The sequence below is a fragment of the Podarcis pityusensis genome (assembly GCF_964106645.2).
Source record: "Podarcis pityusensis genome assembly, chromosome: 7".
Classification (NCBI taxonomy): domain Eukaryota; kingdom Metazoa; phylum Chordata; class Lepidosauria; order Squamata; family Lacertidae; genus Podarcis; species Podarcis pityusensis.
This window is the reverse complement of record NC_138031.1, coordinates 41,310,073-41,326,312: the sequence shown is the minus strand read 5'-3', so window position 1 is coordinate 41,326,312 and position 16,240 is coordinate 41,310,073. Positions and strand designations below refer to the sequence as shown.

Genomic DNA, 16,240 nt, shown 5'->3' with positions numbered 1-16,240 from the left:
ATAAAAACACATATGTCTAAATAAGAAAAAGTATGCTTTGATCTTCCGATGGAAAATTTAATTATTTTTAAAGGGTAGCAGGGAACTTTACCAATGCAAGACTCTTTGCTTTCTTCAGACGCTGGATGACTACTTTGTTCAATCCCTTCTGAACTGCCCGAGAAAGTTTCTTCACCTCCCAATTACTCTGAGATTCATCTAATTTTCAAGAAACAATATATTAATGCTCACTTATTGGATTTATGAAAGTACATTAGGTGTATTTTAAAACATTTCTGCAAGGTGACAAAAGAGCAGGTTGTCCAGCTGTTGTTGGACTACAAATCCCATCATCCCTAGCTAGCAGGACCAGTGGTCAGGGATGTTGGGAACTGTAGTCCAAAAACAGCTGGAGAGCCAAGTTTGGGAAACCCTGCACTGTATACAGTATATAACAATGAATGAATTCCCAAATTCAAACCACTCCACAATATGGTTAGTCCAACACTGGTATGTTTAACACCTTAACACCTTTAAAAAGTCTTTCCATTTTGTTGTATTCATTTTTAGCATGTACCTGTCAATGTAGAAATTTTCAAATAGCCATCAAGGCAAGGCAAGATGTCCTTGTAGTAAGGCTGTATTATATATCTGGGAATATGGGCTGACCAATCTTCCAGGGCATCCAGTGCTGCATTAGCCATTGGGGTATAGCTAAGGCCCTGTTTAAAAGCATTCTGCACAGACGGCATAAAGAAAACAGATATTTAGAGCTCCAAATATATCCCTTTTACAATATATTTGTATCTTTGGATGTAAGTATCCTATTGGCCAATATTACAAAGTGCATACAAAGTTATAATTTTAATACACTTACTCCTAGAATGAGATACAGGTTAAGTATGGTGGTCAGCACAGACAAATAAAACTATGAACAGCACACATGGTTGCCATACAAATCTGACATTCAAACTTTGGGTTTCCCCACTAATTCACCAATGGTGACAATGCAGATGTTAAAAGGCTGTAATTCGATACACACTTACCTCTCATTTAGTTCAGTGGGACTGACATCTGAGTAAACATACATAGGATCATGCTGCAAATTCCACCAAAACAAGTATATATGCAAGGGGAAAATGACTGTATTGCTTATTCACCATACTGACCCACCTGCAAAGCAGGAATGTATGCTTTAATATCCAGCATGATGATGTCATGCGGCAAGGAAAGCACAAAAATAAGACAGGATGCCAATAGTTCATCTTTGTACTGCTTCATTTTTGCTGTTACCTAAATTGAGAAAAATGGAATAATGTTAAGAACTACCTGACGTTCAAATCATCTTGACAAATGTCTTATGTTGGACAAGCAAGTACACCAATCTTTTGAAATGAACTGATTTAAATACAAATTTACTTATTACACGTAACTCAAAAGACTCAACAAATATTTCAAAGAAATATCACAGAGAACGTCTCACCTCTTTTCCAAATTTTGCAAATAAAGCAAAGCAGGAACTCTTCTCTGGATCTTCATGACATTTCTTTTCACTCTTTGGACCGACACCCTGAGAAACAAAAAAACATGCAGAATTGTACAAATTGGGTCAGTCCTCTTAGTGTTCCATTTTTTAAAAAAGAACCAATTGAATAATGTCATATAATTGAGGGAATCCATGCACCCACTAATGTATGCAGGATTAATAGATTATGTCCTTTACATGGGGCTGGTTTTGAAGACTATATGGGAACTGCAACTGGTTCAGAACACAGCAAACAGCGCAAGCAGTAAAGGATGTATCCTGCCAGTCCTCAAGATAGAATCTCTTAGAGTTAAGTTGTTTCTGGGCAAAATGTCAAGTGCTGCTGTTCACCTATAAAGTCCTGTGTTCCTAACACAGTCAAGACAGATTAGGGATTCTGATGGTTTACCGCTGATCTCACTGCCCAGATGTTCTCAGATGCAGTGTTGAGGACTCCCAGACTTCTGGGGAACTTTAACATCCATGCTTAAACGACTGGCTCTGGGGTGGCTCAGGACTTCATGGCTGCCAAGACAACTGTAGGGATGGCCCAACATGTCATTGGCCCAACACATGTAACAGGCCGCATTCTGGACCTTGCTTTCTCAACTGGGCAGGAAAAGGGTGATCTGAAAGTGGGGGATATTGACATCAGCCCCTTGTCATGGCCAGATCACTTCCTGTTGAGATTTAGGCTTTCAGCACCTTTTCCTTTCTGCAGAGGCAGAGGACTTATTGAGATGGTTGACCCTTGAAGGCTAATGGATCCAATGGGTTTCCAGAAGGCTGTGTGGTTTTTTCCTGGCTGGTATGACTGGTGTTCCTGTTAAAACCCTGGAATGTGTGCAGGTGGTCCAATAAATAACTTGGGCTCAATCTGTTTAGGGCTTTAAAAGGTCAAAACCAGCAGTTTAATTGGGCCCAGGAATGCACAGATAACCAGCTCAGCTGATATAATAAAGAGGTGTTACAGATGCTGTCTGCCTTGCCCCCAGTATGACTCTAGCAGCCATGTTCTGGAGCGTCTGAAGTTTCTGAACAGCCCCAAATAGGGCACACTACAGCTGTACAGTCCAGTCATACCCAGAGCATAAACCACTGTGGTAAGGTTAGTCCCTTTCCAATAGGCGTGCAGTAGGCATACCCACTGACGCTGGCAAAAAGCACTCCTGGTTACTGATGCCACCTGGGCTTATCCAATCAGCATCAAATCCAGGAGCACTCCTAAACTGTATACTTGGTTTTTCAGGCAGAGTGCCGCCCTATTCAACCCAAGCTAAAAACCACCTTTCACAGCTGAAGGATCTCCCTAAACACACCACCCCTCCATGTTGCATTTTTGCCCATTTCCATCCCAGAACCACCGCCAAGGTATAAAAATACAAAAAAATTCTTAACTATTAAAATGAAAAAAAAAATCACAATTATATCAAGCACATATGCAGCGCAGGTACAAAGCAGCATAACATTAACTTTATCTTGAACAAATAACAGGTAATTACCCTCCTTACAAGAGTTATCTCACCTGAAAGTATTTTGTTTTTTTAGCAATTTTCATGGCAATAGACAGCATTTTGTAAAATCCACTAATAAAGGGTAACCGCGTTGACTGTATAATTAGCTCATAAGCAAATGAATAAACCCAAGGCACAAAATACTCAACGTGCTTCTCTGGGAGGATGTCTCTGCAGAGATAAAGAGAACAGCAAGCAATGAATTGAAGTCATCCCCCTCCCCCCCATAAAGCTACAGGCCCAGGGTGCCCTGTCCTAAGCAGGAGATCACTATGTCTATTCCACCCATTCACAAACACTGCCAGCAAACAATGAATAGGCCATGCCATTTCCAGACAGGAGTTTGGCTGCCCACTGGCCCCAGCATAATATAAACTGTACCAGCACAATGTAACTGAATTATATGTCTCACATATGTTCTGCATTTCCTTGAACTACACACAACAGAACATACCTGCAAAACTCCACTAGGTTAATGAAGGCTGTAAAGTCTTTAGGCTTGTTTGGCTGAAGGTTTGCAGCTGGATCGGAAGTAGGAATGGTGAGATCAACATCAGCTACACTTCCATCCTGAGAAAAGAAAATCAGAAGTATGCACAGTCTTTGCAACCAGGTTAGGCTGGATAGCGTTTGCATGTATCTCTCCTACTTGTCTCTATTTTTCTTTAATTTAACATGTATACAATCTCTTTGATGAAGGCATGTTGGAAAAAAATGAATTATTCTACAATTAATTAGAATCCTATAGAAAAGCAGTGCTGCAAAAAGTATCCTATTTGTTGAATTTTATTGCTACTTATGGTATTTTAATCTAGCGGGAATTTTGTGGATGTTTATTTTAAATACGATGGGTTCTTTAAATGAAGTATCAGTTCATTTTTAGGACTCCCTTAAATATAATGGGCCAAATTCACCTAACAAGACCCATCCACACTAGATCTGTATAAGGACTTCCCCTTACACAATGCAACTTCCCCACTTCACATAGCCTCCCAGTAACTGGGTCTGGGAAGATTGGGAGAACTCCTGGAACAACGTAGGAGGGGGAGAGGGGGGATAATTCTGCCTGGCAAGTTGAAATACATTCGTAGACGGGACAGCTAGACATTGAATTCCATGCACTATAACATTCTCACAAATGCCTTCAGGAAAGGAGAAATAAAAATTGAAATATCTGATATTCATGGCAATTTGTACTTCTACAAATTATATCTGCTTATGTCTCCACTCCCATAAAGTAACTCAATTCAGCATCTGATCATGTATACTTTCTTCCTAAACCCTCCTGTTGTTGGATTCTACAATGCAGTATATAATTTAGTTTATCAGCTTTTTAGTCTTAAGAACTGTTATAAATATTGCACTCGGTTTTACAGCCCTACCCATCCTAATGGCTTTTTAAAGATGGGCTATAAAACTTTAATGAAAACTATAGCTTCATCTAGATGTAACCCTAAACCAGTTTAGTGCTATGTGAGCAATCTCCAAACTCTTGTGCTTCTCCTTTGAAACATGTTCTGACTCTGCTTTGTCTAGAGAAAGCCAAGTTAAAAGTAACCACATGATAGTCCCAACTCAGACAAATTAAACTTCAGTTAGTCGAAAACAAAAATGGATGCATCTGATTCCCACCTAAAGGTTGTACCAGGGAAAGCACAAGCTCAAAGCTCATTTATGCTGGGAAAGCCAACGTGGTGCCTGCCAAATGATACTGGACTAAAATTGCCATTCTCTCCAGAAAACATGGCAAATGGTCAGAGATGATGGGAGATGTTGTAGCCCAACAACATCTGGTGGGCACCACATTGACTATCCTTATGCATCACTAAATTATTGCTTACTGTTGTGTAAACAGATACATGTATGAATAATGTAACAGTAAATCAATTTTCATTTGTTGAAAGTGCACCCTGAACCCGTTATATGGGCAGAAATGCAAAATGTGAGAAGGTGAGAAGGTGAAGAGAGAGAGAGAGAGAGAGAGAGAGAGAGAGAGAGAGGGAGAGACTATTTTCAAATATCCAGTCTTACCTTCTCTTCCCTAATGTTCTGTTTCTGAACTGTAAGATCCAACTTTTCAATTACTTTTAGGATAGACTTTATGAGTTCATCATATAACAGCCGATTTAGAGACTGTAGAGGTGAATTTGCAATTAGAAATGTTTCATCTGTGAACAGAGAGTCCTACATTGGAGAACAGAAGAACATATTTTTAGTTATGTCAGAGTTTATTCCGAAATTACAGACCAAGTAATTTCCAAAACAAGCCAAGCCAATGTTTAAGAACTTCTGAGGAAGTCCTGCTGATTGTTCCACAACCTACTGTCACTTAATGACAGTGTAGAAGCAGGCCTTCTTGACAATAGCACTTACTACCTGAAATGTCCTCCCTCAGGTAATTTTTGAAGTAGAGTCAGCAATGGCCTTTAAACATCTCTTAAAAACATATATGTATGCCCAAGCTTCCCTACTCTTAACTGTTTATTTTTTTGTTTTATAACTTGGACTGCTGCAAAGCACTGCACATGGGGCTGTCACTGAAGGAGGTCCAGAGGCTGCAGCTAATGCAGAATGTGGCAGCCAGCATGCCAAGTGGGACAGTCTGATGGATCATGGATCAACGGTCCTGGCTGCCAGTAAGCTACGAGGCCCAATTCAAGATGTTAGTAGCAGCATATAAAAACCCTAAACAGCTTGAGATCCCATTACCCAAAAAAGAACCTCTCTCAGCATAAACCATATTAGGACCTACAATCAGTAGAGGTCCTGTTGTTACTAGAGCTGCCCAGCTGTTGGCGAACCATGACAGGTCCTTTTGGGTGGCAGTTACCTCACAAATGGGTATCCATGTCTCCCTTATTGACAACATTTAGGAGGAAGTTTAGCATATTCCTGTTCACTGAGGCATGAGCAGGCAGAAAGAGACTGCACCTGGCAACCTTGAAATTATTCACTGTGAGGGTATGACTGTATTTTAAAATATTTTTATTTTCTTTTAATCGGTATTGTTTTGTGAGAAAATGCATACAAGGGAAATGAAAAGCATTTAAGTAAAGCTTAAGTAAATAATAATTTTTTAAATTAAAGATCCAGCATTAGTGGTTTTTTTACCTTCATTGTGTCACAGCTCAGTAAACTTCTAAAAAGATCCAAGTAATCCTTGTATGTAGGCACCTTCCATTTCCCAGCTCGAACTTCTCCAGATGTAGGAGGCTCTTCTGAACTAGAAACGTTTTTTCCAGAATATTCCTAGAAGGCAACATAATACTGAATATCTCTACATAGCTTATCCTAGGATAGCAAAAATGAACACTGCCTAATTCAGAAGCATACATAAGTGATAGAAGAGCACACAGGACCACTGTACTAAGACATGTCAAGGGCATTCTCATGTTAAGTGCCCCATCTTAGGAATGTATAGTATTTCAAATAATACACATTCAGATACTTAAAACAAGATAAAAGAAGGTATTTCAAGTGATCAGCAGGAAATTTCACTTCATATGGTATTTTAATGCTTAACATTCAAGCAAGACCCACTTCTTTAGTCCCCAAAGTTTTCTACAATTATAGTATTAACCAAATGATTTACCGTATTTTTCACTCCATAAGGCGCCCCGGACCATAAGGCGCACCTCTCCCCTGCATTCGCTCCATAAGACGCATACACATTTCCCCTTACGTTTTAGGAGGGGAAAAGTGTGTCTTATGGAGCGAAAAATACAGTAATGTTTGACCTCTCACTCAGTCCCTCTGATACTTCCAGTAAACAAAGAAAGGGCATTTGAGAAGGGGAAACCCAAGTAGTGTTCATCAAGAGGAAAAAAAGAACAGTTACTGAAGAAAATATATAGGTTACATTCCTGGTGGGTGAGCACTATAGGGCACCATGTAAAAAAGGATGCACGTTTTCATGAGGGGACTATGGCAAGTGAGGGGAAACCCTAGCAATTTATGAAGCTGGCAATTTGTTAATAAATGCACCCCCTTGGAAGAAAAAGAGGGCAACAAAACGTTTTTGTACAGAACACAAGTAATAAGGATACACAAACACAAAACCTAATTCAGCAAAACTTCAACAACACCTACCGATGAGAAGACAACTGGCTTAGAACAGACTCTGATTAAACCTTGATGCACTGAAAAAGAAGGTATTTCAATATTTAAGAAAACACATCAAAAAGGTGGACTAAAAAGTGTCTGAATATTCTAGAATCTTTCTGGCACTGAAAATGAACCCCAAATCAGCAACTGTTGTCATTACCAAGTTGCTTTATTAGTTACCAGGTTACACTGAGGCCTAATTATGTGCAGTGATTTGTTTTTTTAAAAAAAGTTCAAAATTTTAAAAGAAAACAAAATAAATACAAACAGCGACACACACACACACAACCCCCCCCCCACCTCCAGACCAAAGGAAGGATCTGGCAAGACAGCTGAGCTATTGTAAGATTCATTCTTGTTATGGGTCCAATCACTGCATTTCTTCTAGGAAAAAAGGGTGCAGGTACTGTGTGCCCTTGAGAACCCCCAGAAAAAAAAGCACTGGGTCCAATGCAGAAGACACCATATTAGTCCTACATAGGACATGAGGCTGTTGAATGGTTTCTTTAAATGTAAAGGTTCATCATTGTTCCACCCGATGTGTATGTCTTTAAGGGGCCAGAGCAAGGGCCAGAGCAAAATAACGAGACCCAGCTTTACAGCTGTGAAACATAGCAGGTGCTGCTGAGTTGTACTGATTAAGCTGTGTTGGCAGTTGGGTGTAGTATATAAGGAGCAGCACCTAGCTCTCCCATTACCCTGGGGGATGGGTTGGTGGTTGGGTCTGGTTTGTTGTTGATGTATTTAGTGTATAAGGAGTTTTTGTTTTTGTTATTAAAACCTTGTTTAAGTTATTTTTGAGTCCCCTTTTAATGCATGGTCTCCCCAGCAAGCTCTCTGCAGCGCTACTAAACTGCAAATAGCCAACATCTTTATCCATAACATTAACTGATATTTACCACATTTTTAAAATACCTTTTGCATCAATGTAAATTTGATTACAAGTGAAACTAAAATAGTAAAATTATACTTAGGCGCGTACATTTGTATTAGGCACTGCAGAAAAGTTAACAAATGAATTCTGTTTCTTGCCAAATTCAGTTTCCAATTCACTTTCAAGCAGAATCACATACGAATTGCCCACATATGCAACATAACCTAAAAAGTCATTGTGACTAAGGGTGCAGTCTCATTACACTGACTGCGACACAGCAGAATATGACAGAAACTCCACTGGCATAATTTTCTATTACCCTTACTTTTCACGTTTCTCAAACCTGAACTAGTCCTGCAATAAAGAAGAAAGCTTGTTTTGAGACAATCGACAAAACTCACCCACAGTGCTCATAAAACTCCACAGTACAGGGCCTTTTCCTGCCAGGGCTAAAAAAACCTTTATAATGGATTTACAACACTGAAACTGCATTTTCACACTGTATTGTGGGAAGCTATCTATTTGCACCACAATCAGACGTTCCAGAACTGGAGTATATACTTCAGGAATCTAGAAGAACAACAGTGGCATATTAGGAGATAGCAGCTACGCATTCACTAAAAATCTTCAAGATTTTTTTTTTCAAGTGGGAGGGGTTGTAGGTTTTGTTTTTTAGTGAGAGAGAAAATTTGCATCACCTTCATCACAAATAAGTCATACAAGTAGAGTCACTCTCCATCCTCCCCTCTACACATGTTCTATTTCCCCCCTCCACAACAGTTAGGGTACATTTGGTGGTCACTGAGCATGCTCAGTTCTCACTAAGCTGTTTTCGTTCTGCCCGCTCCGCAAAGATCTGCGGTGCTTCTGCAAACCTTGGGGTTACCCCTGATGATGTCTCAAGCCTGATGATATTCCATCCCACCCACCCCCACCACGTAATGAACCAAAAGATTAGCACTTGAAGAACAAGTTCGCTATCAGGACATACGCAATGCCTTCTACTTTATACAAATGAAAGCCTCACAAATGTGATTCAAACTAGTCACTTACAGTATCTAAGTGCAGTATGACACTAGCAATAGATTGAAGGAAACTTGGTAGCTGATACACGTGGTCATCTACAGTTTCTGCCTCGGTGAGATACATTTGCTTACAGCGCTGAAGGAGTTCAACATACATGAAGTCAACATCCTTGGAATTGATAGCTTTGCATGGCTTTGAAAGAGAGAGAAATAACACTAGATTAAAATAAAGAATTGGTCTGCCAATAAAATGCGGAGAGGGAGTAATCCATTTCTCTTTGCCTGCAGACCTCTGGACCTTCTGAAAAACTGCTCTGGCCCTATGGAGCCAGTCTGAGATTATTAGGGCACAAAGGAAGTCAGCAAGCTTTGGTCATGTTACAAGAACTGCCTTCCATTCATGGCAAGATTATCAAGTCCAAGCCATTATTACAGTCTAAGTTATTTGATTTACTAACTGCAATTTCTAAGCACCAAGGGCAAATTCAAACATTAATTCTGTAAACCTAAATATCTGCAAAAAGCCACCACATTAAAGATCATGGAAATGCTATTTCTGAGCTGAGGTGCAACTCACTTATTGCAACATTCTGTGATTTAAGTTCACTTTTTCTAAACATTGTATTCAACTCAATTTGCGACTCACTTGCAACCTATTATAAGGTTTCATTTATCCCAAATGATGCAGCTAAGATTTCTGCACAAGGATCATGAAAAATCTTTATAAAATAAATGTCTTATTCACTCTAACATTAAACCTTTCCAACATCAGAGTACCAGGAGAGGTTGCACCCAGAATCTGGCTGCCCATTGGTTTTTTAGTCTCTCGGGTCCAAGAAGTGGGATAGGAAATGATTCCTGCATTACAGTGGGTTGGACTACATGACCGTTGGAGGTCATCCAACTCCTACTCTACAATTCTATGATTCTATTATGTCAGGAACTAAAATACATACCGCTGCAAAAAGCCCATATCCACGAATAGCAATGGACAATTCCTTGTTGCTGGCATCCATCTTTCTGATGATACCATAAAACTGTTCCATGAAGTAGTGCAGCTTGCTCTTATGCATTTCTGCATCCTTCGCAACCATTGCAGAGATCTGCGTATTATGTATAATATAGGATATTTATAAATTAGATAGCTCATACAAAATAAATTCATCATGAATTCATATCTATGCTACTTAGCAGCTTCTTCAAACCAAGCTGATATAAAGACAATATCATCAACATACAATAATAAAGAAAACTTTTAGAGTCACGATGAAAGGAACAAAAAGACTGTGGTCCCATTGGTTCAGACACTATACTAATATAGAATAGCAATCTATATGTCAATATGTATGTAGAGTCTTTAACCCCACATAAAAAAATACATTATGCGTGTGGCAGTAAGACCTTGCTGCCAAGAGCACTTGCATCAAGAAGAACGACTGTGGGAACAGCCAGGCATGGGGAAAAAGTCCCATGCAGAAGGAAGGGAAAGCAAAACAAAGAGAGAGAAAACCAGACATGGGAGACAAGGTGGTTATTTTACCTGTTTAAAAAACGCATCCAAAGCTGAATGGCCAGCTTTCTTCAGTTCTATATTCTGATGGCCACACCATTTGGACATTACTTCATATAGTGCGATATAGTTGTCAAGAAGGCATGTGCTGAATTGAGCAGCATGGATACTAAACAAACGCAGTCCAGCTGAAAAGTAAAATTTTGAATTTAAATTTGACTTTTTGTTCCAGCTGATAACTGATGCAAGTGTTATCTTTCTTGAATAATTTTACAAGAGCCATTTGTTTATATAATCACTCCAAGAAATTAGGATTGAAATTAGTAATTATCTTGCCTTTATTTTTTTTGTTTATTACTTAAAGTTACATTTTATTTCTTGTAGACAAAAAATAGATTACATGCATTACATCTTATCCAACAGAGAAGAAATATGCTATCAGAGATACTGTTGCAGCCAACTATTTTACATGAAACAAAGTTCTTACCAAGAGGAACTGCGTATCGCTTTAAGTCAATCTGCAATGTCAAAATATTTTGTATAAGAAGATTTGTTTGTCAGATCTAATTAACAAATTTAAAGAATGATTGTTTTGAAGGCAAAAAAACATCCATTATACCTGTGGACTTATTGCCTTCATTGCAAAATCAAAGATTTCTTTAGATGTTTGAGGATCTGTAGAGGGAAAAAAAATGTAAATAAGGTCATGAGGTGGCATCATTTTAAACTTCTCATATGACACAAAAGTTCAGATCATCACAAAAGCCAATTCAACCACAGTGTATCAGTGTCACTCCAAAACGACCTTCTATTAAATAAAACTCAACTGATCCTCTGTGTATCTAAATGGCAGATCATACAGACATTAGATCTATGGAAAGATGGAGCAATGCCACATGCTACTTTGAGCAAACTATGCATTGATTCTTCACCACAGAATGAACGTAGGGGAGCAGCACAGAAAGTATGCCATATAGACATACCTCAGGACCCTGAAAGTTATCAGAACTGAGTAGAGTACAACTGCAAGACCAAATTTAGAAAGAAACTATTCCCTATTGCTGAAAATGTCACAAATAGAAACAGACAAAAAGGGCAAAAGGCTGTTCAAGTTGAAAGAGTAGTATTTCCAATTAAAACTACTCAGACCACAGAGGTTATAAAATCTCATTTAGTGATTTCCAAGAAAGACAGGCCAAAAGTCTGGAGAATTGTTTTATGTGCAGCAGATACCAGTTCTCAGGACAGCGAGCTGAACTAATTGATCCACTGGGAACATTCAGCTAGGTGTATCAGCATTCCTCAAATTTATAGAACAGCTCCAACAACACCACATGGAGCAAAGCAGAGAAGGAATGTACAAAAAAAATCTGTTTATACTAGCCCTATAAACTTATTGTTCCCAAAAATGTGGGCTAAAAGGGAAGATGGAGATAGTGGATTACTTGCCAAAGTAATAGGACTTGCAGCCATAACTGATTGCCTACACTGATGTAAAATCTGGACAAGTATATCCAACAATGCTTCTGGTTCTGGGTGTAGAAATCAAAAGTCTAGCGAATTCAGAAAGGGAGGCAATTTCCTGCAGTTTGACAGAACTGTGCTACTTATAAATTTTAATAAAAGAAATACTACACCTTCATCCATGGACTTAGTAAAGTTACTCATGAGCGCCGTCAGTCCTTTCAGACACCCAGCTACTACTGCAAACTTAGGCTCTCTTGTTGCAGAAGTCATCTGAAAACAAGGAAGTGATGTATTTAATACGGAAGGAGACCAGGTATCCCGAGATATCAACATGCAATGCAAGACACGATTTCTCAAATGAACTTAAACATAGTAGCTATATCCTCTGATTATAAAACAAATCTGTAATTTGTTTCCAGTATAGCATATAATATATAGAATGCAGTTAATCATTCTACAGTCTCACTAGGTTTCTTAGAAAAACTGGGCACAATCCAGCAAAAAAAAAAAAAAAAATGAGTAGGTACTCTGTATGCACTGCAACTCTGTACCAGCACTTTTTTTTCCTTGAGCAACATTATGTTAAGAAGACTCGCAACAATGGCACAGAAGTCTGGTCTGGGGCATGGAGAGGAAGGAGCAGCTTAGCTTCTTGACGACCTTCAGCCAGGTGGAACCAACTACAGGTGCTTCCTTTGCCCCTTGTAGGGGCTTTAAAAAGAAAAGAAAAAAAGCTGAAAGAATAAAACAGTAGCAGGCCCTTGGACTGGATTGTTCATTGCCCGCCTGCCACATGCAGCTAAAAAAGATTTGCTTGCCTTGCCCCTTAAAGAGGATTTCCTGAGTGTTGGTGCAGCAAGAAGCAACCGTCTTCCTTGTTTGTTGCCTGCTGCCAGTCGCATGCTTCACCCAGTAAAAAGGCTTTCCTGATTGTTGAGCGAGGGGATGAAGGCACAACAGCTCCACCACCACCCCTTCTTGACCGTCCTTTGCCTGCTATCATGAGCTGTTGGCAGTGACTTGCTTCCCTTGCCCCTGAAAGCTTTCCTGATTTGGGAGAGGGGCCACTTAGGTGTAAGAGGAAAATCAGTAGGGTGATTTCTACAATCTGGATTAGCAAGGCATAGCTGACTATCAGAAATTAATTCTGGTAGGTAACTCCTAGCAGTGAGCCAACAAGGAAATATTGCAGAACAGCATGAGCCGGTGAAGGGAAACACTATGCTATAGACGTGGGTAAAGGCAGGAAAACCCACCATCTTGGAAATAAAAGCAAAAAAGGGGCCCTATGATGAAAAGGACTTTCCAAGCCATAGTGGTAAAGGTCCCACCAGGCAGTCTGTGAGGCAAAGAGGCTGTCTGGGGTTCTAAGGATCTAGAGAGCTAAAGGAGGAAAATCTGACACACACCAAGACAGAACATGAAGGAAAAGCTTTTGCTGATATCCCACAAGAAGTCCTTACTTTACCTGTGTTCTGAGTTCTCCCAAATAAGCTCGATATAGTTTTTCAGAGTTGTCAAGCATATCACTAGGTTGGACTTCTCCCAAAACTCCCAGGAGTTCATAAATCCTTTCCAACACTTAAAAAAAAAGAATATTTAGCACCCTAATTATGTGTTCACATTTTTAATCCAGCTACACACAAAAATATCTCTCCTAAACAATGAAGGATTTAATAAATCCCCAAGTGTTATTATAGATCCGAAACGTCTTATTCAGTCTCACCCATATTATCCTAATATTTAGTCATTGTCACTGCCAGCTGCGCTGTCAATGTTCCGCAGACAGACACAAGGTGGTTACTGATTAATGTGCCACAAGACTTAAGGTCTTTGTTATTGGGGGAAACAGTGAAAGCGTACATACATAGTTACTACTTCTTGCTATCCTAATCATAGATAAGTTGGGCCCCAAAGGAAGAAATTAGCACATGTGGAAATAGTTCTGAAAGAAGCTACCTCACATCTAGTTCCAAGAGCTCACACTAATGTAACAGTCGAAAGAGAAATAAGTTTAAAAGTACACCACTCCAGTTATGTACAAATGGATAAAAAGCTTCATCTCAGTGGGGAGCAAATGAGAAGGGGGGGGGAATTAAGGAAAGCATAATGTTCCAAAATTATCTGTGGATGAACAGAATTCTTATGTGTGAAGGCACAGAGACGATGGGGAGCAGTATTTTGAGCGGAAGTGTATGAAACTCAGAGGCGGCTCATGGATAGCTAAGGTCTGCAGTGTTCATAGGTCTGGATTCAAGGGATTCAAGTCTTTATTTTAAGGATTTATACACATTCCTTGGATAAAGGAATCATGCAATAAGACGACCCCCAAGGCAATTTACACCACACTATAACCATACAAAGAATACCCAGTATTAGTTCCTGCACCTAGTGGCAGAAACCAAAGTTTCATTTCCCTTGCTTCTGCAGTCCCAGGGCAACTGGTGGGAAGTTAAGAGTTCTTTCTGGTAGGGAACTCCTCACAGCTTCGTCTTTAGTGCCCAATGGCTGGGGCCATGTTCCCTTTCCCTGATGTTCTTTCTGGGACAAAGGCAGTATAACCTCCCAGTGGCACTTGTTCCTCTGGTAGCATATTGCAGAGTTCCCTTCCCCTCACTTTTGCAGTCTCAGGGCAGCAAAGGCTTGACTTAATGACATTCCCACTGTTGAACTGGAAATGAGGTTATTCCAGCAACAGTTAATAAGGACTAGGTTCTACTGAAGTCAAGTTACTCGTTACTAGATTCCATTTTCTTGCTCTCAAAGGGATTTGCAGGCTAATCCAAGGTAGAAGCAAGCATTCAATGTGACTTTCTCCCTAGTCACAATTAACTTTCGTTGGATTATTCTCAAATCCGTTAGCAATTTAGAGTAGTGACCCATCATCCCCTAGCTGTGTATGTTTGCTAATACAAATATAAATAAATAAAAATTACTAACAGTAAACGTAAGTAGTAATATAGTTAAGATACCTGTATCAGACACTTTACTTTTTATAGCAAGTTCACTATAGAATTTGGTAAAGATTTCTCTGACTTTCATGTCTTCCATCACATAAGATGACCGTAAACTGTGAAGCAGCTGAAAGGATATTGATGTTAACCAAGGACAATTCTTTAAAAAATCTTCTAAAAGCACTCAAAACAGTATTGTAAAATACATTATTTTTTTCCTAGCTAAATAAGAGTCCTTCAGAGTTTTGGAAGGTAGAGCAAGCTTGTTTTCTCCTACTCTGGAGGGTAGGACCCAAACCAATGAATTCAAGTTACAAGAAAGGAGATTTTTACTAAACCCCAGGAAGAAGTTTCTGACGGTAAGAGCTGTTCAACAGGCTCCCTCAGAAGATGGTGGACTCTACTTCATTGGAGGTGTTTAAGCAGACGCTGGGTGGCAATCTGTCATGAATGTTTTAGTTGAGATCCATGCACTGCAGAGGGTTGGACTAGATGACCCTTGTGGTCCCTTCCAACTCTACAATTCTATTTTATCTTTTATTTTTTAGATTTATATACTGCCCTTCATCATACAATCTTAGGGCAGTTCACAGAATAAAGTGCAGGATAAAAACAAGTAAATAAGTAAAACAAAAAAGCAAAACCATGATTCCCCTTCTATTATTCTGATTCTATGGTAAATAAACTAGGTAGAACGTATGTTAGCCCCTTAATAGGAAACACATTATCATTTTTATTATATTGTTCTTATGTATTCTTCTGTAAAATTAGATAAGAATCTTACTGTGAATATTATTTACTTTTAAAACACTTTTGTGACATACAAACATGCATAATTACTGGAAACAGTTGACAATCATAAAGACCTATAAGTTTTACCTTAATCAGTAGATCTAGTGCTGGGATTCTGCACTTTGCCAGTTTGTCTTTTGTATAAACGCTAAGACACATCCGCTGCATTTTTAAAAGACAAAATATAATAGTGTTGATGTACAGCATTTGTAGTGCAGTATCTTGCACTGTTTTAACATTTGTTCCCTATTTTATAGCATAAAAGCGTAAACAAACTTCCCAGGTAAAGCAAACTCAGTCAATATTTCTGCATAATAAGGATTCTCCACATTAGAATATTCTGTCTTCCTCTATTTACTCTTGTCAAAGGCCACATCAGTGAACAACTTCCCCAAGAGAATCTGGATGCACTACAAATGGGCTCAGGGATGAGAAAGACTTCAGATCTGAGAGACTGTACACAGCTAGATGGACCAGTGTGTCTGTCCCAGGTTCT

At 39.2% G+C, this 16,240-nt stretch overlaps 1 protein-coding gene across 1 annotated transcript in view; it reads right to left on the bottom strand.

Moving 5' to 3' along the window:
- PRKDC (protein kinase, DNA-activated, catalytic subunit) overlaps positions 1–16,240 on the bottom strand; it is an 82,863-nt gene that overhangs the window by 63,804 nt on the left and 2,819 nt on the right. Inside the window, exons 4-22 of the mRNA XM_081013807.1 lie at positions 15,832–15,906; positions 14,971–15,079; positions 13,467–13,579; positions 12,169–12,268; positions 11,151–11,206; positions 11,019–11,049; positions 10,562–10,719; positions 9,978–10,124; positions 9,050–9,214; positions 8,398–8,566; positions 7,108–7,157; positions 6,130–6,267; positions 5,050–5,202; positions 3,473–3,588; positions 3,030–3,189; positions 1,463–1,549; positions 1,153–1,272; positions 557–716; positions 92–198 (exon numbers count right to left, since the gene is read on the bottom strand). Of these exons, the coding sequence (XP_080869933.1) occupies positions 92–198; positions 557–716; positions 1,153–1,272; positions 1,463–1,549; positions 3,030–3,189; positions 3,473–3,588; positions 5,050–5,202; positions 6,130–6,267; positions 7,108–7,157; positions 8,398–8,566; positions 9,050–9,214; positions 9,978–10,124; positions 10,562–10,719; positions 11,019–11,049; positions 11,151–11,206; positions 12,169–12,268; positions 13,467–13,579; positions 14,971–15,079; positions 15,832–15,906 (2,214 nt within the window). The remainder of the gene's footprint in view (positions 1–91; positions 199–556; positions 717–1,152; positions 1,273–1,462; positions 1,550–3,029; positions 3,190–3,472; positions 3,589–5,049; positions 5,203–6,129; positions 6,268–7,107; positions 7,158–8,397; positions 8,567–9,049; positions 9,215–9,977; positions 10,125–10,561; positions 10,720–11,018; positions 11,050–11,150; positions 11,207–12,168; positions 12,269–13,466; positions 13,580–14,970; positions 15,080–15,831; positions 15,907–16,240) is intronic.